The sequence below is a fragment of the Bos grunniens genome, chromosome 26 (genome assembly GCF_055505025.1).
Source record: "Bos grunniens cultivar Pamir isolate PY7600 chromosome 26, Bosgru_T2T1.0, whole genome shotgun sequence".
Taxonomy (NCBI): domain Eukaryota; kingdom Metazoa; phylum Chordata; class Mammalia; order Artiodactyla; family Bovidae; genus Bos; species Bos grunniens.
Window position 1 is genome coordinate 35,317,970 of NC_141190.1, and position 21,855 is coordinate 35,339,824.

The following is a 21,855-nucleotide window of genomic DNA, read 5'->3' on the forward strand; positions in this document are numbered from 1 at the left end:
AGATTCTTGACAGATAATTCCAGGATCTTTGACATATTAGTAATGGTACCTGCTGATGATCTCTTCTCAGGTGAGTTGAGATTTTATATGGCAAGTAATTTTGGATTGTATTCTGGATTATTTTGAGTACTGTGTATGAGACTCTTGTTCCTATTTAAATATTCTGTTCTAGGAGGCAGTTGGCTCATTTTGGCATATATGATGTAGCTCATTTTTAAAAAGTGACAGCTTTATTGAGTTATAAATTATAGCCATAATATTCATACATACCATAATACCATTTTAGAGTATATGATCAGTGGTCTTTAATATATTCAAAGAGTTATGCAGCCATCACCACTCTCTAGTTTTAGAACTTTTTCATCACCCTGTAAGGAAACCCACACCCATTTGTAGTTACTCTCCATTTTCTTACCCACCAATTCCATTAATTTAGGCAGCTGCTAATCTACTTTCCCTATGAGATTGCTTCTTATGGACATTTCATATAAGTGGAATCATATAATCCTATGATCTTTTGTCCCTGACTTCTCTTGCTTAGCATGTTGTCAGATTTCATCGTATCGGCATTCCACATTTGTTTTTCTGTTTATCAGCTGGTGGACATTTGGGTTATTTCTACCCTTTGGCTACTATGAATAATGCTGCTAATCGATTTTTGTGTACAGGTTCTGGACACGTTTTAATTTCTTTTGGGTGTATCCTAGGAGTGTGCTGTCTCTTCATTGTGCTGAAATTCCAAGACCCATTCAGTTACAATTTAGTTGTCTTTGGCAGTGCTGTTCGTCTGCTTTGCTTGTCTACCTCCCAGAGACCATTCTGAAACACAGATGGCGTTCCATACCGTAGTTCAGTTCTGTAAGTTTTTGCTGTGCTGATTCTGATTAGTTTCACATATGTGAAACGGTGTGTGGGAATGTCAAGGACTTCATACCGGCTGTAAAGAATCCTGTTTCACCTTTCTTATCTTTGTCATTTCTTCCCATTCTCTAGTTAGGAGGATGTATGTATTAGTTGCTCAGTTGTGTCCGACTCTTAGCGACCTCATGGATTGTAGCTTGCCAGGCTTCTGTCCATGGAATTCTCCAGGCAAGAACACTGGAATGGTTTGCCATTCCCTTGGTGCTAACTCTGCTGTTATTCGCTTAGTGCAGGGCAGAGATGGTCCGCCCCACAGTCTCTGTAGCTGCTGCACCCTCAGGGGTGAGCGGCAGCAGTGCGGCCTCTCTGCTGGTGTTTGCTTAGCACAGGTGGGGACGGTTGAAGTGACTCCACCCCCATTTACTGCCCCCACCCTCCAGGAGGAGGGAGAGATACCATTTTCCCCCATAGAATGTGGGGAATGTAAGCATTTAAAAAATAAAGCCACTGTGTAAATTAGGAACTTTCAAGTTGATTCTCTGTCTCTTATAAAAAATAGAAGATTAAGAGCATTTTCTACATTTTGATGTATTAAGTTTTATGCCAGGCTTCATTTGTACTTTTATGACACTATAATTATGCTAATAATGAATTTTTTCTAGAAAATAGAATTTATTATTCGAGCTATCTCATGTAAGACTAGTATTAATGGCATTGAAACTAACATTTCCCGAGTTAAAATATGAGTTTAGAGGAGAAATGATATTATGTGGTGAAAAAAGCTTTTACATGTATTGCCGTTTTCATTGCTGATGAAAATCCTCTTGTTATTCTCATTTTGCAATTGCGGTAGAGACTGGAAAATCTCATGGATGGAGGAGCCTGGTAAGCTGTAATCCATGGGGTTGCTAAGAGTCAGACAGATTGAGCGACTTCCTTTTCACTTGTCACTTTAATGCATTGGAGAAGGAAATGGCAACCCACTCCAGCGTTCTTGCCTGGAGAATCCCAGGGATGGGGGAGCCTGGTGGGCTGCCGTCTATGGGGTTGCACAGAGTTGGACACGACTGAAGCGACTTAGCAGCAGCAGCAGCAGCAGCAGCAGCAGAGAATGAAAAACCTGAAGCAGTTATTTATGCAAAGTCTGATAGCTACTAAATTGATAGCTGGGTTGCCAAGCAGGTCTTTTTGGGTCTTTTTCCGTAGCAAGCCATCTTCTACTCTTCAATACAAAGTTTCTCCTTAGATATAAATCTCTAATCTTCTGGATTTTTAGATAGCATAGGGGTTCTTAGGATCATGAGTTTTGGCACCAAACTGACACAGATTTGAGATCTGTTTCTGCCATTGTGCCGTGAATGTTGCATGGGTTTACTTTGTTGCTTTACTGAAGACTTGTTAATTTTTATGTCATTGTAGTTTTAAAACAATCTTGTGAAATAAGTGTTATTACTCTAATTATTTTACACACAAAGAAACTGTGGCTTAGGGAGTTTGCGTGACATATCCAGCAGGTGACCAGGCTGAAGATTCCTGTAGCTCTCCTGAAGTTTTTCATGTTTCTTCTAGTTTCTTACTCGTGTCTATTCCTGAGTGAAGAGAGAATATTCTACAGAGTTCTTACGTGTCCTTTATAAAGTTAATATGAATGAGTGCATTTTACAGCACACAGAGATACTGAAAGAAATGTTTAAGCTCATTAAATAATTCTCCATGATATAGCAGTATTTCATGTATCTCCAAGCTTGTTGATTATTTGAATGTGTATTATAACAGAACTTTTAATATCAGGTTCCTGGATGGGCTGTGAGTAGTTGATGAATCCTCAGATTTGTATGTTGTTGTTCAGTCACTCAGTCGCTTCCAACTCTTTGTGACCCCATGGACTGAAGCACGCCAGGCTTTGCTGTCCTGCTCCATCTCCTGGAGCTTGCTCAAACTCATGTCCATCGAGTCGGTGATGCCACCCAACGATCTTGTCCTCTGTCGTCCCCTTCTCCTCCTGACGTCAATCTTTCCCAGTATCAGGGTCTTTTACAATGAGTTGGCTCTTCGCATCAGGTGGCCAGAGTATTGGAACTTCAGACTCAGCATCAATCCCTTCAGTGAATATTCAGGATTGATTTCCTTTAGGATTGACTGGTTTGATTTCCTTGCAGTCCAAGTTATTTTCAAGATCTTGTCTTCTCCAACACCATAGTTCAAAAGCATCAATTCTTTGGCGTTTGGGCTTCTTTATGGTCCAACTCTCACATCCATACATGCCTACTGGAAAAACCATAGCTTTGACTAGACACACCTTTGTTGGCAAAGGAATGTCTCTGCTTTTTTAGTATGCTGTCTAGATTGGTCATAGCTTTTCTTCCACAGAGCAAGTACCTTTTAATTTCATGGCTGCAGTCACTATCTGCGGTGATTTTGGAGCTCTAAGAAAATGAAGTCTGTGTCTGTTTCCATTGTTTCCCCATCTATTTGCCATGAAGTGATGGGACTGGATGCCATGATCTTAGTGTTTTTGAATGTTGAGTTTTAAGCCAGGTTTTTCACTTTCACCTTCATCAAGAGGCTCTTTAATTCATCTTCGCTTTCTGCCATAAGGGTGGTGTCATCTGCGTATCTGAGATTATTGATATTTCTCCCAGGGCTCTTCTCAACTCAGGGATCAAACCCAGGTCTCCCATATTGCAGGCGAATTCTTTACTGTCTGAGCCACCAGGGAAGCCCAAGTATCCCTTCTCCAGGGGATCTTTCCAACCCAGGAATTGAACCTGGGTCTCCTGCATTGCAGGCAGATTCATTACCAGCAGAGCTACCAGGGAAGCCCTCAGATTTGTATATAAAATATTATTTGTATGAATTTTTCTAGGCAGGAGGTAATAGCTTTTACAAGATTCTCAAAAGTGATCTCAGATCTCAAAATGGTAAGAATCATTGTATTGTAGGAAAGGAAGTATAATAATGGTCACTGTGTGTGTACAATTAAAAATAGTTTTCCACAGATGGAATGATTTCAAAAGTAGTTTTTTAATTTATTTTTTCAAAAAAGTTTAGAAGATTATACAATGAGGATAAAAATTTTTCCTATTATTGATTGAATTACAGTGTTCAATATTTGTATTACCTGAATATGTATATTACATGTAGATACATATAGATACAATGAATCTCTTTCTCTCTCTCTCTATATGTATGTGGTGTAGGTATGTTTGTGTGTGTATATACATAGATACACATACCTGACGTATTTCTCTAGATCTCCATCTTTGTGATGGGAAGTTTTCTATCACTCCATCTATATGATACGTATCATTACTTTATATGTTCTACACTTATTTGCTATTTATATATTATCTCCCCTCTTTCTAGACCTAAGTTGTCCGATGTGGCAGTCACTATCCACCTGTGGCTATTAAAGTAAATTGAAATGAAAGTTTAGAGGATCCGTGCACTTTTTGCACTGGTCACATTTCAAGTGCTCAGGAGACACGTGTGCCTAGTGATTACCATATTGCACACATATAAAACATTTCTATCATTTCAGGAAGTTCTGTTGGACAGCATTGTTAGAATGTAAGGTCCAGGAGGGCAAAGACTTTTTTTCCTTTGTTTTTTTTTTTTTGTGTGTTATCTATTTTAACAGCTTTATTGAGATGTAATTTACATAACATAAATCTCACCAGTTTAAAGTATACGATTTAATGGTTTTTAAGATACACTTACAGAGTTGTACATCTGTAACTATAATTTTAGAACATTTCATCATTCCATAAAGTCAACCTTGTATTTAAGAACGTTCACTCTCCTTTCTTTCCCTAGGTTAATATTCAAAATCTTACCCCCACACCAAGAATATTGCTTGGCATTTAAGATGGCTCTTATGACTTTTGCTTCCTGGTGTTACTGTCATGATTTTATGTTGTATGGCCAGAGGGAGACTATCTCAGTAGACTTAACCTAGTCACATGGGCCATTTACAAGTGTCTAGGATTGCTGGAAGGAGAGAAAGCCAAAGGTTGGAGGTGCAAGAAGGATTTAACATATTGTTGCTAGAGGGGTTAAGATGGAAGATCCATGTGGAAAAGGACTCTAGAATGACCTCTGGGAGCTGAGAGCAACCCCTGGACAGCAGCTGTCAAGGAAACGGGCTTTCAGTCCCACAGACTCAAAGAATTGAACTTTGTCAACAAGCTGAATGAGTCTGCAAGTGGACTCTTTTCAGAAGCCTCCAGATAAGAGCTCAGCTCAGCTAACTCTCATCTGAGTCCACAGGGACTCCGACCTATAGGAATGTGAGAAAATAATGTTGAAAAGCATGCTGTTTGGGATTTCTAAGTTTATGGTAGTTAACACAGCAATAAAAATAAATTCAAGAGTACATATAGCAGCAAATCATTGAAAGAAGGTATTCTGTTTGAGTTAGTTAATCATATTATCCAATTAACCATAAAATTAAATCATTTCTTTAAGCATGGTAGTCAATTGAGTTTTGTTATTTTTAACAACAATAATACAGGATAATTTGTGGGTTTAGTTTCTTATAATGCTTTGTATACCTCCCTTGGCTTTCTTTGATCTACCATGATTATTCACACTCTAAATGATTTTAGAGGAATCATTTAAATGGTTCTTCACACTCTAAATTATTTTAAAGGAATGACTTTAGAGGAATTCATAGTCTGAGTGATTGGTATAAGTTTACTAATTGATAAGAAAGATGCTGTGGAATTTTGATGGTCTCATCAGTTTGGCCCCAGTGTTTTTCTGAAACACTGCTTGAGCCAAAGATACCTGTTTTACCCTGTAGGTACCTAAACTATATGCTACCTAAAAATGAATCCGAAAATTTTGTTACAGACACATTAAGGTTCTGAAATGATTAGTAGATGTGATGTCAGTTTAGCCAAAGGGGAAGAGGTCGTCTGTGTTACTAGATAGTAGATGAGTTTGAAAAGGATGATTAGCATGTGGAAGGGACTATGTAACTAAAAAAATACTTGAATTATATAGTTTATCCATAGGCAGTGCTAGGCAATTGCTGGTCCATAGTTCCAGGCAGAGCCCTTACTGTGTAGAGGAAGGTAGGCAGAATGCATCACTTCTAAGTTGGCTGCACCTCACTTGTCCAGGTTTCTCTTCTTAACTTACCAATCAGAAGTCACCGCTTCTGCACTGGGGAAGGAGGAGGGAGTGAGATGTGGGAAGAGAGGCCAGGAGTGTCAGTCTCATCAAAATCCTTCCATATGGAAACACGAAGAGTGGACAATATATGCTCTTTTACAGTTACTAAAAAAAAAAAAAAAAGTATGACTGAAAATAGCCTCTTCAAAATTGAAACAGCTTTGCCTAATAATTTTTCTTCCTATCTTTGCAGTTTCCTTGCTTGATGTGGAACTCAACTTGACATTAACCATATTTAACATGGCCAGAAATCTGAAAGTAAATTAAATGCTTAATTATGATATTTGGCCCACAGATACTCAAATATTTAAATTAGGCCTCTGAGGACCCAGAATAACTGTTGTCAAGTCCAATATAACTTATCCATTGATAAGTATTGACGTACAATAACTAATGGATTGAGATGACAAAATCTTTTTGAGATTGGTCTTAGTAACATTCTGCCTGAAGACACTGTTTTGTCCTGGCAACTGTTTGAAGTCTGGTTGAAGATGAAATTGGGAAAGATTAACAATGGGAATGGGGCTTCCCTGGTGGCTCAGTGGTAAAGAATCTGCCTGCAGTGCAGGAGATCTGGGTTCTATCCTTGGGTCGAGAAGATCCCCTCGAGAATGGAATGACTACCTACTCACAGTATTCTGGCCCGGAGAATCCCTTAGACAGAGGAGCCTGGCCGGCTACAGTCCATACGGCTGCAAAGAGTTGAGCATAACTGAGCAACTAACTCTCTCACTCAGCAATGGGCATACAGTATTTTGAAGGATCATAGAAAAGAGTTCTCTTTATTTGCTGGAGGGAGGTGGCGATGGTCCTACCAGTGGCATTCAACCAGAAGTCAGTGATTTTCCACCCCAGATCCTGGGAGAGTGAGGAATAAAAGCGCCTTCCTTCAAAACTAGGCTTGATAGCTAAGCAAACACATACTGTTCGCTCTCACTGAGGTCAGTGTGCAGACATTTTAGTTAGTGTGTGCTGGGGGCCAGTCCAGTTAGTATATGCAGCTTGGTTAGTGTACTTATATGGGGGAAAATATTAGCTAATAAAGTCAATACTGCTGTGGCCAGGATATGACTCATACAAATTAGTGATCTCCAAAGTGGGCTGATATCCAAGGTGACTTACTGGAGTGTGGGAAGAAAACATTAGGACTTCTGTTACTATTATTTTTAATTTTGATTTCTTAAATTTATGCTTCATCGTCCATAATATTTAAATGGTCTATGTTTATTAACATGTAAATATACGTCTAAGAGAAGGAAATGGCAACTCACTCCAGTAATCTTGCCTGGAGAGTCCCATGGACAGAGGAGCCTGGTGGGCTACTGTTCATGGGATCGCAAAGAGTCAGATATGATAAGCACACACATACATATATTATATTTATGTAGTAAAAAATATTCCTGATGAGAGAACATGATAATTAAAGTTTGGAGACTTCTACTGTAGTGGAAAAAGTCATCTCACCTCAACTTTTATTAGGGATCAGGTGGACAGAGAGTGCAGACTTGGGAGTGAAGATGCACAGCACACTGTAAAGAAAGCAGGAAGAAGTGCAGGCTCAGCACGGTGTAATTCAATAAAGTATCAGAGTGCAGAGGGAAAAACAATGAATGTAATCCAGAGGTTCTCTTCATTTTATTTAAAAATAAGTCAATAAATATCAAGTAATATTTTAATTAAAAACACTATTTAATAAAAGACTTGCATGTGAAGTTGACTTCCAAAGGCAACTCTGGGTAAAGACTATCCCTGGGTGGATCTGATATTTTCTCTCTATAGTGGTTATGCTGGCATTAATGCCATATACTTTGATAAGCAGGACTTATTGTTTTCTGTAATACTTTATAATATTAAAACAATTGCATTTTTCTTATTTTTAAAATGTCTTAATCAGATTTTGTATTCATGGCCAGGGTAGAGAATAACACTTTAATTGATTTAATGTTAATTCTGTTTAATGTTTCTGCTGGTTTTTCTGCATTTAGTAGTGGCCATTCCTGTGTTATAAACATCGTAGTGTGCTTATTTGATTAAGGGCTCTGGATTGAAGCGCTTCAGCTGGTGAGACATTGGCAAGGCATATGGGCACGTGCAGGCATCTAGACAGACATTGGCAAACTTTTTCTGTGAAGGGCCAGATAGTAGATATTTTAGGCTTTGTAGGCCAGATGGTCTCTTTTGCTACTACTCAACTGTTCTTGTAACATGTAAGCAGTCTTAGATATATGTAAACAAATGGGTGTAGCTGTGTTCCAATAAAACTTCATTTACACAAACACACAATAGGCTACAGGTTTATGGAGCCCTGATCTAGATTAACCATGTCAATATGGTTCTCAATTCAAGAACACAGTTGCTACAAATTAAGAGAGAAGTTAATTGCTTAAAACTTAGAATGCATTGTAGAAACAACATGAGAAACAGAAGCAGCATATTTTACCTTTTATGTAGCTGAACTGTTGTTCAGTCACTCTGTCATATCCTACTCTGCGACACCATGGACTGCAGTACACCAGGCTTCGCTGTCCTTCATCTCCTGGAGCTTGCTCAAACTCATGTCCATTGAGTCAGTGATGCCATCCAACCATCTCATCCTCTGTCATCCCCTTCTCCTCCTGCCTTCAGTCTTTCCCAGCATCAGGGTCTTTTCTAATGAGTCAGGTCTTCACATCAGGTGGCCAAAGTATTGGAGCTTCTGCTTTAGCATCAGTCCTTCCAGTGAGTATTCAGGATTGACTTCCTTCAGGATTAACTGTTTGATCTTTCAGTTCAAGGGACTCTCAAGAGTCTTTTCCAACACCACAGTTCAAAAGCATCAATTCTTTGGCACTCAGCTTTCTTTATGGTCCAACTCTCATATCCATACATGACTACTGGAGAAAACATAGCTTTGACTAGATGGACCTTTGTCAGAAAAATAATGTCTGTGCTATGGACCTTTGGTCCTGTAGTGTATGCTACCTAATTTTTAAAAATCTCAACCCATCTGGAATGTATAGACGTTAAGAGTAAGAGGTGAAGAAATAGGTTGGAAACTAGGTGTTTGTGGTCAGAGTATGACCTTGGAGCGCAAGACTTCTGAATTTTAGAAGAACAGTTCCAGGTTGTGAAGATGTCCAAAGTGTGTAATGGGAGTGCTTTGTTCAAGTGGCATAAAGGTGAAGATTCTTTCAGCTGGAGAAGAGATCAGGAGCTCCTTCATATTGTGGAAGTGGTAGGAGTTTTCCCCCCTTTTCTCCTAACTCTTGATGATAAGAAAGGATTTTCCATCCCTTTTGTCTTGGTTTGTGTCAGCACCCCACTTATTTCTAATAGAGTGAAAACGGCAAAAAGGAAACCTCTTTGCAGTAAGTAGAGGTGAAGATAAGCTCTTGGTAGGTACTTTTGTTAGGGATGGGGATGAAGGTAGAGAAGAATTTCAGGTGAGTAGCGTTTTCTCTTAAGTCTGTGTAATTGTGCCTCTGAAGATGAAGAGGATGGGACAGAGTAGGTAGGTTTCATGTGCTCTTGTTGTGCAGCTGAGGTGGGGGAATATAACAGTTCTTTTGCGTGACCTTTTATGGGTGGTAGGTAAGGGTTATAGTGGTAACTCCTACAGTATGTGTTTCTTTAGAGGAGGGGGAATATATTTTAAACTAAGGGGAAGAAGTTTCCGAACATAGCACAGGACTGGGTTAGTTTGAGTGAGTGGGTGATAGAGAAATCGAGAGGTTTTGGGGAAAGAAGTCCCAAGAAGCAGTAGATTTCCTCATATGCAGTTCAGGAGCGATATTCCTAACTAAGAAGTTAGAGTGCATGCATGCTTTCTTGCTAAGTCGTGTCCAACTCTTTGCAGAAGATAGATTATACTGTAGATAATAGTTGCAAAGGACTGTTGCTAAAGCTGAAGCTCCAATACTTTGGCCACCTGACTTGAAGAGCTGACTCATTGAAAAAGACCCTGATGCTAGGGAGGATTGAAGGTAAAAGGAGAAGAAGGCAGCAGAGGATGAAATGGTTAGATAGTGTCACTGACTCAATGGACATGAATTTGAGCAAACTCTGGGAGACAGTGGAGGACCGAGGAGCCTGGGATGCTATAGTCCATGGGGTTGCAAAGAGTCGGACATGGCTTAATGACTGAATAGCAACAACAAAAACAGCAGTTGCAAAGTTGTCTGTTCTTAAACTTCCAGGTTTATTTTCTTACTATTGATAAAAGAGCTGCATATTTCTTGACTATTAAGGTATTTTTTGAATATGTTATACTTCTCTTCCATTAGAGAAAAAATGGAAAAAGCGGCTGTGTAGGGTCATGGAACAAATTAAGATTCCTCTAAAATTGACTCTCTGAGGCTCTAAACTGTTATCAAACAGGCGTAATTTATGTCTGATAATTTGTATCATTAGGTTCAGCCCCAGTTTGGGATTTTTGCAGTTAAATTGTAACAATATTTTTATTTTAAGGGTTTGTTACACTATCAGAAACTATGGAGAAGGATTTCTTAATGGACCCCACTGATGGATCTAAGCCTTGTTTAAATCCAGAGGAAATTTTTATAGAGAATTTCCTCTTTTATTCACTTGATTTTTGAGATAATGGAAATAATATATGACTTTGAAGTTGTGATGGTAAAATTTCTAAATATTTATTGATATTCTCTGTCAAGACATCATTTTCCTGTTTCAGGAGCTGTTTGTCTTGATTTCCTTTAGCATTTTTTGAGTATATTTAGAATACTTGATTTAAAGTGTTTGTCTAACAAATACAGTTTCTGTGTTTGCTCAAGGACAGTATCTGTTAATTTCTCCTGTGAATGGCTAAACTTTCGTGTTTCTTTATATGCTTCGTGATTTATGTTGAGCCTGGGCATTGGATTATTTTAACGTGATAACTCTAGAAATTGAGTTCTTCCCCCCTTTCAGGGTTTGTTTTACGTGGTTGTAGATGTGTATTTTTGTTCAATGACTTTTCTAAACTATTTTTTGTAATGACTGTATTCTTTGTTATGTATGGTTTCTAAAGTCACTGTTCCTTAGTTTATGGTAAGCTAGTGTTTTGACATAGATTTCCTCAAGTGTCTGACATCAAGAAAAAATAAAGAACTCTCTTACTGTGTGCAGATGAACTCTGTTTGGACACTTCTGCAGTGCTTGGCCAGGTGGTTTATGACCCTGCCTTAGCCTTCACTTCCTTCTTGCTCTGAGTCTAAAAATCAGCCAGAGGTGGAAGTGTAGAGTCTTTTCAGGTATTTTTCTGAGCTTGAAGTATAAGAAAAGTCTCCCTGAGCATGCATGTGGCTTCCCAAATTCCCAAGTCAAAATAACTGATTTTGAAATTTTTAATATATATGTTTAGAGCTATAAATTTCTTTCTGAACAGTGGTTGAGCTTCATCTTATAAATTTTGGTATGATGTGGTTTTAGTATTAACAATTACATTTTTTTTTTTTTGTAATTGTTCTTCAGACTTACTAGTCTGTTTAACTGCCAAATGTTTGGGGATTTTAAATTCATTTATTTTTGGTCACTATATATATATATATATATATATAGGGCTGCCAGTAATTACATGGCTTTTGAATGCATGGTTCCTATAGCCAGCTGTCATTGATTTAATCATTTCTGCTGTTACTTGTGACTTAAGAACAAGTATAGGCATGCTGCTGCTGCTGCTAAGTCACGTCAGTCGTGTCCGACTCTGTGCAACCCCATAGACAGCAGCCCACCAGGCTCCGCCGTCCCTGGGATTCTCCAGGCAAGAACTCTGGAGTGGGTTGCCATTTCCTTCTCCAGTGCATGAAAGTGAAAATGAAGTCGCTCAGTCGTGTCTGACTCTTCATGACCCCGTGGACTGTAGCCCACCAGGCTCCTCCATCTATGGGATTTTCCAGGCAAGAGTACTGGAGTGGGTTGCCATTGCCTTCTCCGAAGTATAGGCATACCTCAGAGATATTGTGGGCTCTGTTCCAGACCACCACAATAAAGCCAATGTTGCAGTAAAGCAAGTCACATGAATTTTTTGGTTTCTAAAACCAAAATTGAGTACATGCAGTATATTTGGGGGAGAAGGCAATGGCAACCCACTCCAGTACTCTTGCCTGGAAAACCACAAGGATGGAGGAGCCTGGTAGGCTGCAATCCATGTGGTTGCTAGGAGTTGGATATGACTGAGTGACTTCACTTTCACTTTTAAGTTTCATGCATTGGAGAAGGAAATGGCAACCCACTCCAGTGTTCTTGCCTGGAGAATCCCATGGACAGAGGCGCCTGGAGGGCTTCAGTCCATGGGTTGCAAAGAGTCAGACATGACTGAGCAACTAACACTTAACTAACTTGGGTCCAATCAGGAAAGAGAATCACAGAGTCATTTTAGTAGAAAAAACTTAATGTAAAGGATTATAGACTCTAACATGAATTGGAGCAATGAGAAGTTGGCTGCTGTTGTTGTTCAGTGACTCAGTCGTGTCTGATTCTTTGCGATCCCATGAACTGCAGCACACCAGGCTTCTTTGTCCTTCACTGTCTCTTGGAGTTTGCTCAAACTCATGTCCATTGAGTCTATGATGCCATCCAACCATCTCATCCTCTGTCATCCCCTTCTCCTCTTGCCCTCAATCTTTCCCAGCATCAGGGTCTTTTCTAAGAAATAAAGAGAACTCTGCAGGATATGGAAATACTAGATACAAGGATCAGTGCCTACCACGTTATGTCTGAGATAGAGCACGTAAGTGAGAGTCCTTGGAACCTGGCCTGAGATCCAGACCTTTTTGGGAGAGGAAACTTGGCTTATTGTTTGGCTGAAAAGTCGCTGGAAGCTCTACCTGTGAAATTTGCTTGCCATTTGCCCTTTGTGCCTTGCTGTGGTTACTTACAGGATGCTGGGGAAAGCTGTTCACGGAATGGTGTCTCCCTGGAGGTACTCCTCTGCAGAACTAGCTGAGGGGAAGTGCTGGGGGTCCTGTTGGTGGCTGGGTGCTGGTGGCCATCAGGCACTGTAGGAGCCTAGTGCTCCAGAAGCCAGCAAGGTGCAGGAGCTTGTGTGAGTACATTGGAACCTAGGAGGCAGATCTCTTTCCTTCTGCAGTCTCCAGTGTGCTCTGTTGAGAAAGCCTGCAGGCTTAGTATCCTGCCATCTGGAAAAAAAAATTGTTCAAAGGGCCTAGATCCATTTTCACAGAGTAGGCAAAATTTTGAAGTGGGAGTCAATGGATAACTGATACAGTCTGCCCTTTAATTAGCTTCTTCTGTATGCATCCTTCTAAACACATATGAAGTCCCCAACAACCAACAAAGCTGTGTTTCTACCTAAGAATATATACTTTTTCTAAGTGAAGAAGTTCTCATCTTTTGTCCAAAACAAGGAAACAGTTTCCAGAGTCATTGTATCCATCACTGGTTGTATTACTTGCTCTTCATATTCAGTCATAAGCACACATTAACTAAAGTCTAAATTGTAAAGTTAACTTACAGCAACTTGTAAATAAAAATGTGGAGGAGAGAGAAGATGTGGGGGTGTGTGTATCAAATAGACACTATTCAAAGCTGTTAGGATACTTAATGTGTTCAATTCAGTTCAGTCACTTAGTCATGTCTGACTCTTTGTGACCCCATGGACTGCAGCATGCCAGGCTTTCCTGTCCATCACCAACTTCTGGAACTTGCTCAAACTCATGTCCATAGAGTCAGTGATGCCATCCAACCATCTCATCATCTGTCATCCCTTTCTCCTCCTGCCTTCAGTCTTTCCCAGCATCAGGGTCTGTTTCAGTGAGTCACTTCTTCACATCAGGTGGCCGAAGTATTGGAGAGAGTTTCAGCTTCAGCGTCAGTCCTTCCAGTGAATATTCAGGACTGATTTCCTTTAGGATGGAAACCTTTAGGATCGAACCTTTAGGATGGTTCCATCTCTTTGCAGTCCAAGGGACTCTCAAGAGTCTTCTTCAACACCATAGTTCAAAAGCATCAATTCTTCAGCACTCAGCTTTCTTTATGGTCCAACTCTCACATCCATACATGACTACTGGAAAACCCATAGCTTTGACTAGACGGACTTTCGTTGGTAAAGTAATGTCTCTGCTTTTTAACATGCAGTCTAGGTTGGTCATAGCTTTTCTTCCAAGGAGCAAGCGCCTTTTAATTTCATGGCTGCTTTCACCATGTGGAGTGATTTTGGAGTCCCCCCAAATAAAGTCTCTCACTGTTTCCATTATTTCCCCATCTATTTGCCATGAAGTGATGGGACCAGATGCCATGATCTTAGTTTTCTGAATGTTGAGCTTTAAGCCAGCCTTTTCACTCTCCTCTTTTACTTTCATCAAGAACATGTTTAGTTCTTCTTCATTTTCTGCCATAAGGGAGATGTCATCTGCATATCTGAGGTTATTAATATTTTTCCCAGCAGTCTTGATTCCAGCTTGTGCTTCATCCAGCCCAGCATTTCACATGATGTACTCTGCATATAAGTTAAATAAGCAGGGTGACAATATACAGCCTTGACGTACTCCTTTCCCAATTTGGAACCAGTCTGTTGTTCCATGTCCAGTTCTAACTGTTGCTTCTTTACCTGCATACAGATTTCTCAGGACGCAGGGCAGGTGGTCTGATATTCTTTTCTCTTCAAGAATTTTACACAGTTTGTTGTGATCCACATAGTCAAAGACTTTGGCATAGTCAATAAAGCAGAAGTAGATGTTTTTCTGGAACTCTCTTGCTTTTTCTGTGATCCAACAGATGTTGGCAATTTGATTTCTGATTCCTCTGCCTTTTTAAAATCCAGCTTGAACATCTGGAAGTTTACGATTCATGTACTGTTGAAGCCTAGCTTGGAGAATTTTCAGCATTACTTTGGTAGTGTGTGAGATGAGTGCCATTGTGCAGTAGTTTGAGCATTCTTTGGCATTGCCTTTCTTTGGAGTTGGAATGAAAACTGACCTTTTCCAGTCCTGTGGCCACTGCTGAGTTTTCCAAATTTGCTGCCCTGTTGAGTGCAGCACTTTCATAGCATCATCTTTTAGGATTTGAAATAGTTCAACTCGAATTCTATGACCTCCACTAGCTTTGTTCGTAGTGCTGCTTCCTAAGGCCCACTTGACTTCCCATTCCAGGATGTCTGGCTCTAGGTGAGTGATCACACCCTCATGGTTATCTGGGTTTAATGTGTTATTTAATGTGTTAAAAGACCATAATTGATGTATATGATTTTGTTCTTCCATTCCCCATTCCATATTTCTCCTGTCCTTGGCTAGGATTTCATCTTCTTGGAGTTTTGCTTGTTGGAGTGACTCACACTCAATGGGTTGAAGCCTCAATCATCCTGCTGTAGTCTGGATATTTTCTTATGGACCTGTCTTCTAGATTGCTCATCCTATTTCAGCTGTGTTTAATATGTTTAATGCAATGAACATGAACTTGGGCAAGCTCCAGGAGATGGTGAGGGACAGGAAGGCCTGGCATGCTGCAGTCCATGGGGTCACAAACAGTTGGACATGACTGGATGACTGAACAGCAACAATAATAGCAATAACATCAACAATGTGTTGTTAAAACTGTCCATCAGATTCTTAATTTTGATTAATATAGTTTTCATAATTAGAATTTCCATTATTTTTCGATCATACTGTTACTTTTTATGGCTTCAATTAGCTGCCAAAATTTTAAATCTTGTCTGTTGTCTTTTTGAACTTAGTAAATCATGTTTATTGTGTAGGGCACATCTGATAATCTCCACATATTGGGAATTCTTCAGATCTCTTTCTGAAGCTATTCTGTTGGTTGTTATTTTGTTGTCTTCTATCTTCATATACCTGATTATCTTTGATTATGCTGCTGCTGCTGCTAAGTCACTTCAGTCGTGTCCGACTCTGTGCGACCCCATAGACGGCAGCCTACCAGGCTCCCCTGTCCCTGGGATTCTCCAGGCAAGAACACTGGAGTGGGTTGCCATTTCCTCCTCCAATGCATGGAAGTGAAAAGTGAAAGTGAAGTCGCTCAGTCGTGTCTGACTCCTAGCGACCCATGGACTGCAGCCGACCAGGCCCCTCCATCCATGGGATTTTCCAGGCAAGAGTACTGGAATGGGGTGTCATTGCCTTCTCCGGCTGCTGACCTAACAAGTGACAATTTTATTTATAAAATGGGCCTAACAGTCTACAACTTCACTTAAGAATAAGTAAAAGAACAAACATGAACTTGTTTGGAGACAAGAAATATACACTAGATACATTTAAAACAGGATGTAAATTCTCATGTACCTTTCATCTTTCCTTGGGTACACTTATCTAACTGCTTTTACTGGTGTCCTTGGGTACACTAGCTGTATATATAAGATTTATATGAAAATGGAAAACACCAAACAAGTCAAGTAGTTGCTTTGGGGGCAAAGTTGATGAGATCTTTATGATGAAAATAACCTTACAATATATTTCTGTTAGATTCCCATGAAATGCTTATAGTAGACATCTTATTTGAAAAATTACTGCTGGGAATAAGTTGAGGACTGGGATCATGTTATCTTTTTATACAGAATGTTTTTGTATCTTCTGTTAGGAGACTTGGCCTAATACACTGTGGCCTATAGCCCACCAGGCTCCTCTGTCCACAGGGTTTTCCAGGCAAGAATATTGAAATGCATTGCCATTTCCTTCTCCAAATAGTAGTTCTAGTCTCACCTTAAGCCGGCGGTAGGTCTCGGAGTTTTCTGCCATCCCGATGACTTGTAGCTGGCTTGCAGTCCATGCAGGTTTTGTTTCTGGTTCATCTTCACCCTTCTAGCAAATCATCATGTCCTAGATCAGAGTGCCATGCTGTTTATTCGAGCCCCTACTTTTGTAGGTTATTGCCTCCAACTTTTGTCCCCCTCCCTCCTTGAGGCTGCAAAAAGCACTCTCTGCCTTTTGGCAGTCTCTAATAAATAGATGAAATTCTCCATAGCAAAAGTCACTCTGGATGCCCAGTTCTTAAAGAATTTGCAACTTCTGGATCTTGGCTTAGTAGATCTTAACCATTCTGTTACTTATAAGATTTAAAAATTGTTCTTTTAACTTTTTCAGTTATCTTCAGTGGAAGTTTGTTTGAATTACTTCATCTGGAGCTATTATTGGAAGTGACAAATCAGGACAAGTTATTTAACCTGTTGTTAAAAATGTACTTCAGTTTTCTTATCTGTAGTATGGGATTAATAATGTTTACTATCTCGTGGAGTTTTTGAGATTTTTAAGTGAGGTAAAATTGTGTGCTTCGGAGAAGTCAATGGCACCCCACTCCAGTACTCTTGCCTGAAAAGTCCCATGGACCGAGGAGCCTAGTAGGCTGCATTCCATGGGGTCGCTAGGAGTCGGACACGACTGAGCGACTTCATTTTCACTTTTCACTTTCATGCATTGGAGAGGGAAATGGCAACCCACTCCAGTGTTCTTGCCTGGAGAATCCCAGGGAGGGAGGAGCCTGGTGGGCTGCCGTCTATGGGGTCGCACAGAGTCGGACATGACTGAAGTGACTTAGCAGCAGCAGCAGCACTGTGTGCTTACAGTAACACCTGATATGTAGGAAATTTAGTGTTAGATTAATTTGAGAACCCTGGAGTTTTCCAAGCATGAATTAGCCCCTTTTTTTGCCCAAAGTAATTTTCAGGGATTCTGAAAGATTTATAAGTAACATTTATATTAATTGATCTTTATGTCAATGCTGGTTTAGGTAAATGAAGCTTTTTTCCCCCCTAATGTTTTTAATACTCACTGCTATAAGGAGAATTTAATATTGCCTTAAACTAGATAATGACCCTGATATCTTTGTGTACATGTATATATATGTGTGTGTATCTATATGTGAATGTATAAAGACCGATAAGCCCCAGGGTGTGTTTCTGTGTATGTGTGTGTGCGAGCTAAGTCGATTTAGTCATGTCCAACTCTTTGCCACCCTGTGGACTGTAGCCCGCCAGGCTCCTCTGTCCATGGGATTCTCAAGGCAAGAATACTAGAGTGGGTTGCCATGCCTTCCTCCAGGGGATCTTGCCTACCCAGGAATCAAATCTGTGTCTCTTACGTCTCCTGCACTGGCAGGAGAGTTCTTTACCACTAGCGCCACGTGGGAAGCCTGTGTGTATGTGTGTGCCTATATAAATGTATAAAGGCTAAATGGAAAGATGTCTTAATTATTTAAAACATTGTCTTTTCTTTATAAAATAAATGGACTGGAGCTAAGAACAACATGAAGTAGAACTGGGTTATTCTTTAAATATTTTAAAAGTCTGAAAATCTGAAGCTTTTCTAATTATCTTTTTCTTTTTTGTGTTTAAAATAGAGGATAATTAAAAACCCCTTGATTTACCCTATTTTTAAAATTGAGTTCTTGGACTAGGTAGAAAGTAGGCAAAAGAAAATGATATAAAAACAGGTAGCTGAATTCAGTAAAGTCTGGTGATATCTACTTTGCAATCCTGCTGCATGAAAACAAATAGAGCTAACAGTGTAACCTCCCCCCAAAGCGCTAGGTACATATACTATTTCTCTGGTCCATGGATCTGCATCTTTCAAATGCATTTGATCTTTCTTTTGCCTCCATCTAATTTTTGTGCAGAGGAAGTATTACTGAATTCATTTTGCATCAGCATGGAACCCATCTGTATAATGTCAGTCTTTCAGTGTGTTTCTCCAGTTTGTAAAATGCAACAATCATATAAAAACTTAAAGAAATTAAAAAAACAAGTTTTTTTGAGATTTAGAGAGATAAATGGCAATTTGAAAATTTTCTTAAGTTGTAAACAAGTTCTCCTTTTTGGAAGCTTGGATTAGTGTCTTTAAATGTTTTATGCTATTATAGGTATTCATTTTTGTGATTTTGTTTTCTAGGTTAACAGAACCTTCTGGATATTTAACAGATGGTCCAATTAACTATAAATATAAAACTAAATGTACATGGCTAATTGAAGGCTAGTAAGTATACAATTTGGGTTAAATTAATTTATTCTGCAGTGATAAATGCTTAGCAATATAAAACATTATAAAGGTATAACAGCTTCAAAGTTACATATTCTGTTGCTTATTGTTGGAAAACATTCATTATATTTTAAAATGGGATTTATAAATTTTAGATATCGTGTTTACTATAAATTACAGTACCCTTGTGACAATAGTTTAATTTTTGCATATATTTTATTTTTAAGTTCTGTCACTATGGCATTAAATAAAGTATGCATTTTTGGCTTATTTTAAATAGCTTGTTTTAGAATTTGAAGACTCCATAGAAAGTATAAAATATTCCATGCTGAATTATGCCATTTGTTCATACTGTTCATCATTTTAGTTCTAAGGGTATTAAAAAAAGAACATTTTGTAAAACAGTTAATTGTCGTTTTAGAGGCATTTTTCAATAATTAGGATTGTGACTGAATTTATCTATTTAAACATATGAATGAATCATAGATGAATTGATATTAGTTATTTTTTTACTGTTTTATGATTTTTAAAGAGTCTGGAAAACTGGGTATTTGTTGTTGTTACTTTAAAAGCTTTTTTAAACTTCAGAGTCATTAATTCCCTGTGAACCTATGGTCTCCTTTATTTGTTAACAAATGGCAGTGTATTATACTGAGATGTTTTGATTAAATTTGAAGACCTTATTAGTACCTGTAGTAAAAGGTTGATAGAAATACGAATAGTCTTCAGTGCTGAATTTAAAAATCAACTTTAGTTAAGTACAATTTGAATATATATTAAGTGTACATGTCAATAAAGTTTCAATGAAGTTTACAGTTTATGTATCTCTACCTTAATTAAGACATAGAACATTTCCTGTCGATTAAATTTTTAGAAAAGGATGATGCATGCCTATGGCTGGTTAATAGATTTTGAAGTTGTATGTCTTTTTACAAATTGCATATGACTGCTTATCAATCTTTTATACTGATGACTTAGGGATTTATAGCTAAGTTTCTGTAAATAGATTTTTAATAAAATATTGTAAGATTTCTTCAGATCATGCTTTACATATTACATATTAATTTTTAAATATTTTAATTTTTTTCAGTCCAAATGCAGTGTTAAGATTAAGATTCAATCATTTTGCTACAGAATGTAGCTGGGATCATATGTATGTTTATGATGGAGATTCAATATATGCACCTTTAATAGCTGTACTTAGGTGAGTAGTTTTGTTTAATTGGTGAACTTATAGTCAGTTGTAGAAAAGTAACTGTATAGTTTATTAATTTTAAATATATACTCATCTGTACTTCAAAAATAAATTTAGCATAGACATTGGTGGTTAAATTTCAAAGCTGGTATAAGACTGTTGATACTATGTCAACTTAGGTGTATGTATAATAATGTAAACATTGATATAACAAAGATAAATAAGTACTATCTCAGAAATATAGATTTACTTATAAATATCCTTTATTCTTGCTATACATAGTTCATATTTTTATTTTTTAATGTTTTTAATTAATGTTTGTATAGTATGTATTTTTACCCTTTTACTTTCAACTATATCATTATAAACATTATAAGTTTCTTGTCAACAGTGCATAGTTGGGTCATGTTTTTGTGTTTTTTTTTTTTTTTTTTAACTTTGTGTATGTTTTCAAAACTGCCTATATGCATAGGTTAATGTGAGTTCTAACTGACAAAAAAATTAATGGATGTGTTTTTTTTTTTAAGAAAATTAAAATTTATTTTTTCTGGCTTTATTGAGATATAATTGACATACTGTGTTAGTTTAAATTTATAACATGATTATATATGTATATATGAGCACACAATTTTATAGTGTGTGTGTTCAGTTGCTCCGTCTTGTCTTTTTGTGACCCCATGGACTGTAGCCTGCCAGGCTCCTCTGTCCATGGAATTTTCCAGGCAAGAATACTGGAGTGAGTTGCCATTTCCTTCTCTGGGAATAGACATGTATTTTATAGTTTTTTTAATTTTAGAGAAATTATAAATTTTAAATTCTGTAAAAAAAGATTACATTATATTTTATGTAGTGGTTTAATAGAGGCGTTTGTATTCTCATAGTTTGGAAATTTTGGTTGCTTCAAAATATATTATTGTTAGTCAGATGGTCAGATTTAATTTAAAAATTTTTAAATCACAGCATTTTCAGGATCAGTTTAAAAATCTTTTTTATGTGTGTATGTACATTATTATGAAATGTTTTATGAACAGAAGAAAACATATTAGAAAAAATTTTGAGCATATAGTATAGGTTTTGTGTACAGTTTAACTAGCATGATTGTTGAGTTATTCATTACACTATTCCTTACTTCTGTTGTTTACACAGTATCTCTTTTTTAAAAAAAAATAATTTTATTGATTGATTCTTTTGTCTGTGCTGGGTCTTCACTGCTGTGAAGCTGCTCTCTGTTTGTGTACATGGGCTTCTCATTGTGGTGCCTTCTCATGTTGCAGAGCGTGGGCTCTTGGGTGTACAGGCTTTAGCAGCTGCAGCTCATGGCTCAGTACTTTCGGTTCCTGGGCTCTCAAGCACAGACTCAGTAGTTGTGGCGCCTGTGCTTCGTTGCCCCAGGGCATGTGGGATCTTCCTGGACTAGGCATCGAACCCAAGTCTCCTGCATTGGCAGGCAGATTCTTTACCACTGAGCCACTAAGGATGCCCTACCCCAGTATCTTTGATATGTTCTGTCATTGTTAAAAATTTATATATGGGTAAAAGCTTACTGTTCCCTTTAACTTTTTATTTTACTTTTCTTTTTACTATTTATGTTGTCATTATCCTGTTTTAACAGGAATGTAAATTATTATTTTTTTGGACAACCAAGGAATTGTATTTTGGAATGATTGTTTTAAAGTGACTCCTTCGGACCTTAGACACACTCTG

The 21,855-nt window shown here is 38.2% G+C and overlaps 1 protein-coding gene across 8 annotated transcripts in view; it reads left to right on the plus strand.

Annotated features, from left to right (window-relative positions):
* ATRNL1 (attractin like 1) overlaps positions 1–21,855 on the plus strand; it is an 810,133-nt gene that overhangs the window by 17,063 nt on the left and 771,215 nt on the right. For all 8 annotated transcript variants that reach the window (XR_015155896.1, XR_015155897.1, XM_086379578.1 and 5 more), the window contains exons 2-3: positions 18,870–18,953; positions 20,047–20,160. Coding sequence is in view for 5 of the 8 variants with exons in the window: in XM_086379578.1 (XP_086235704.1) it covers positions 18,870–18,953; positions 20,047–20,160 (198 nt within the window). In the remaining 3 variants the exon portion in view is untranslated. The remainder of the gene's footprint in view (positions 1–18,869; positions 18,954–20,046; positions 20,161–21,855) is intronic.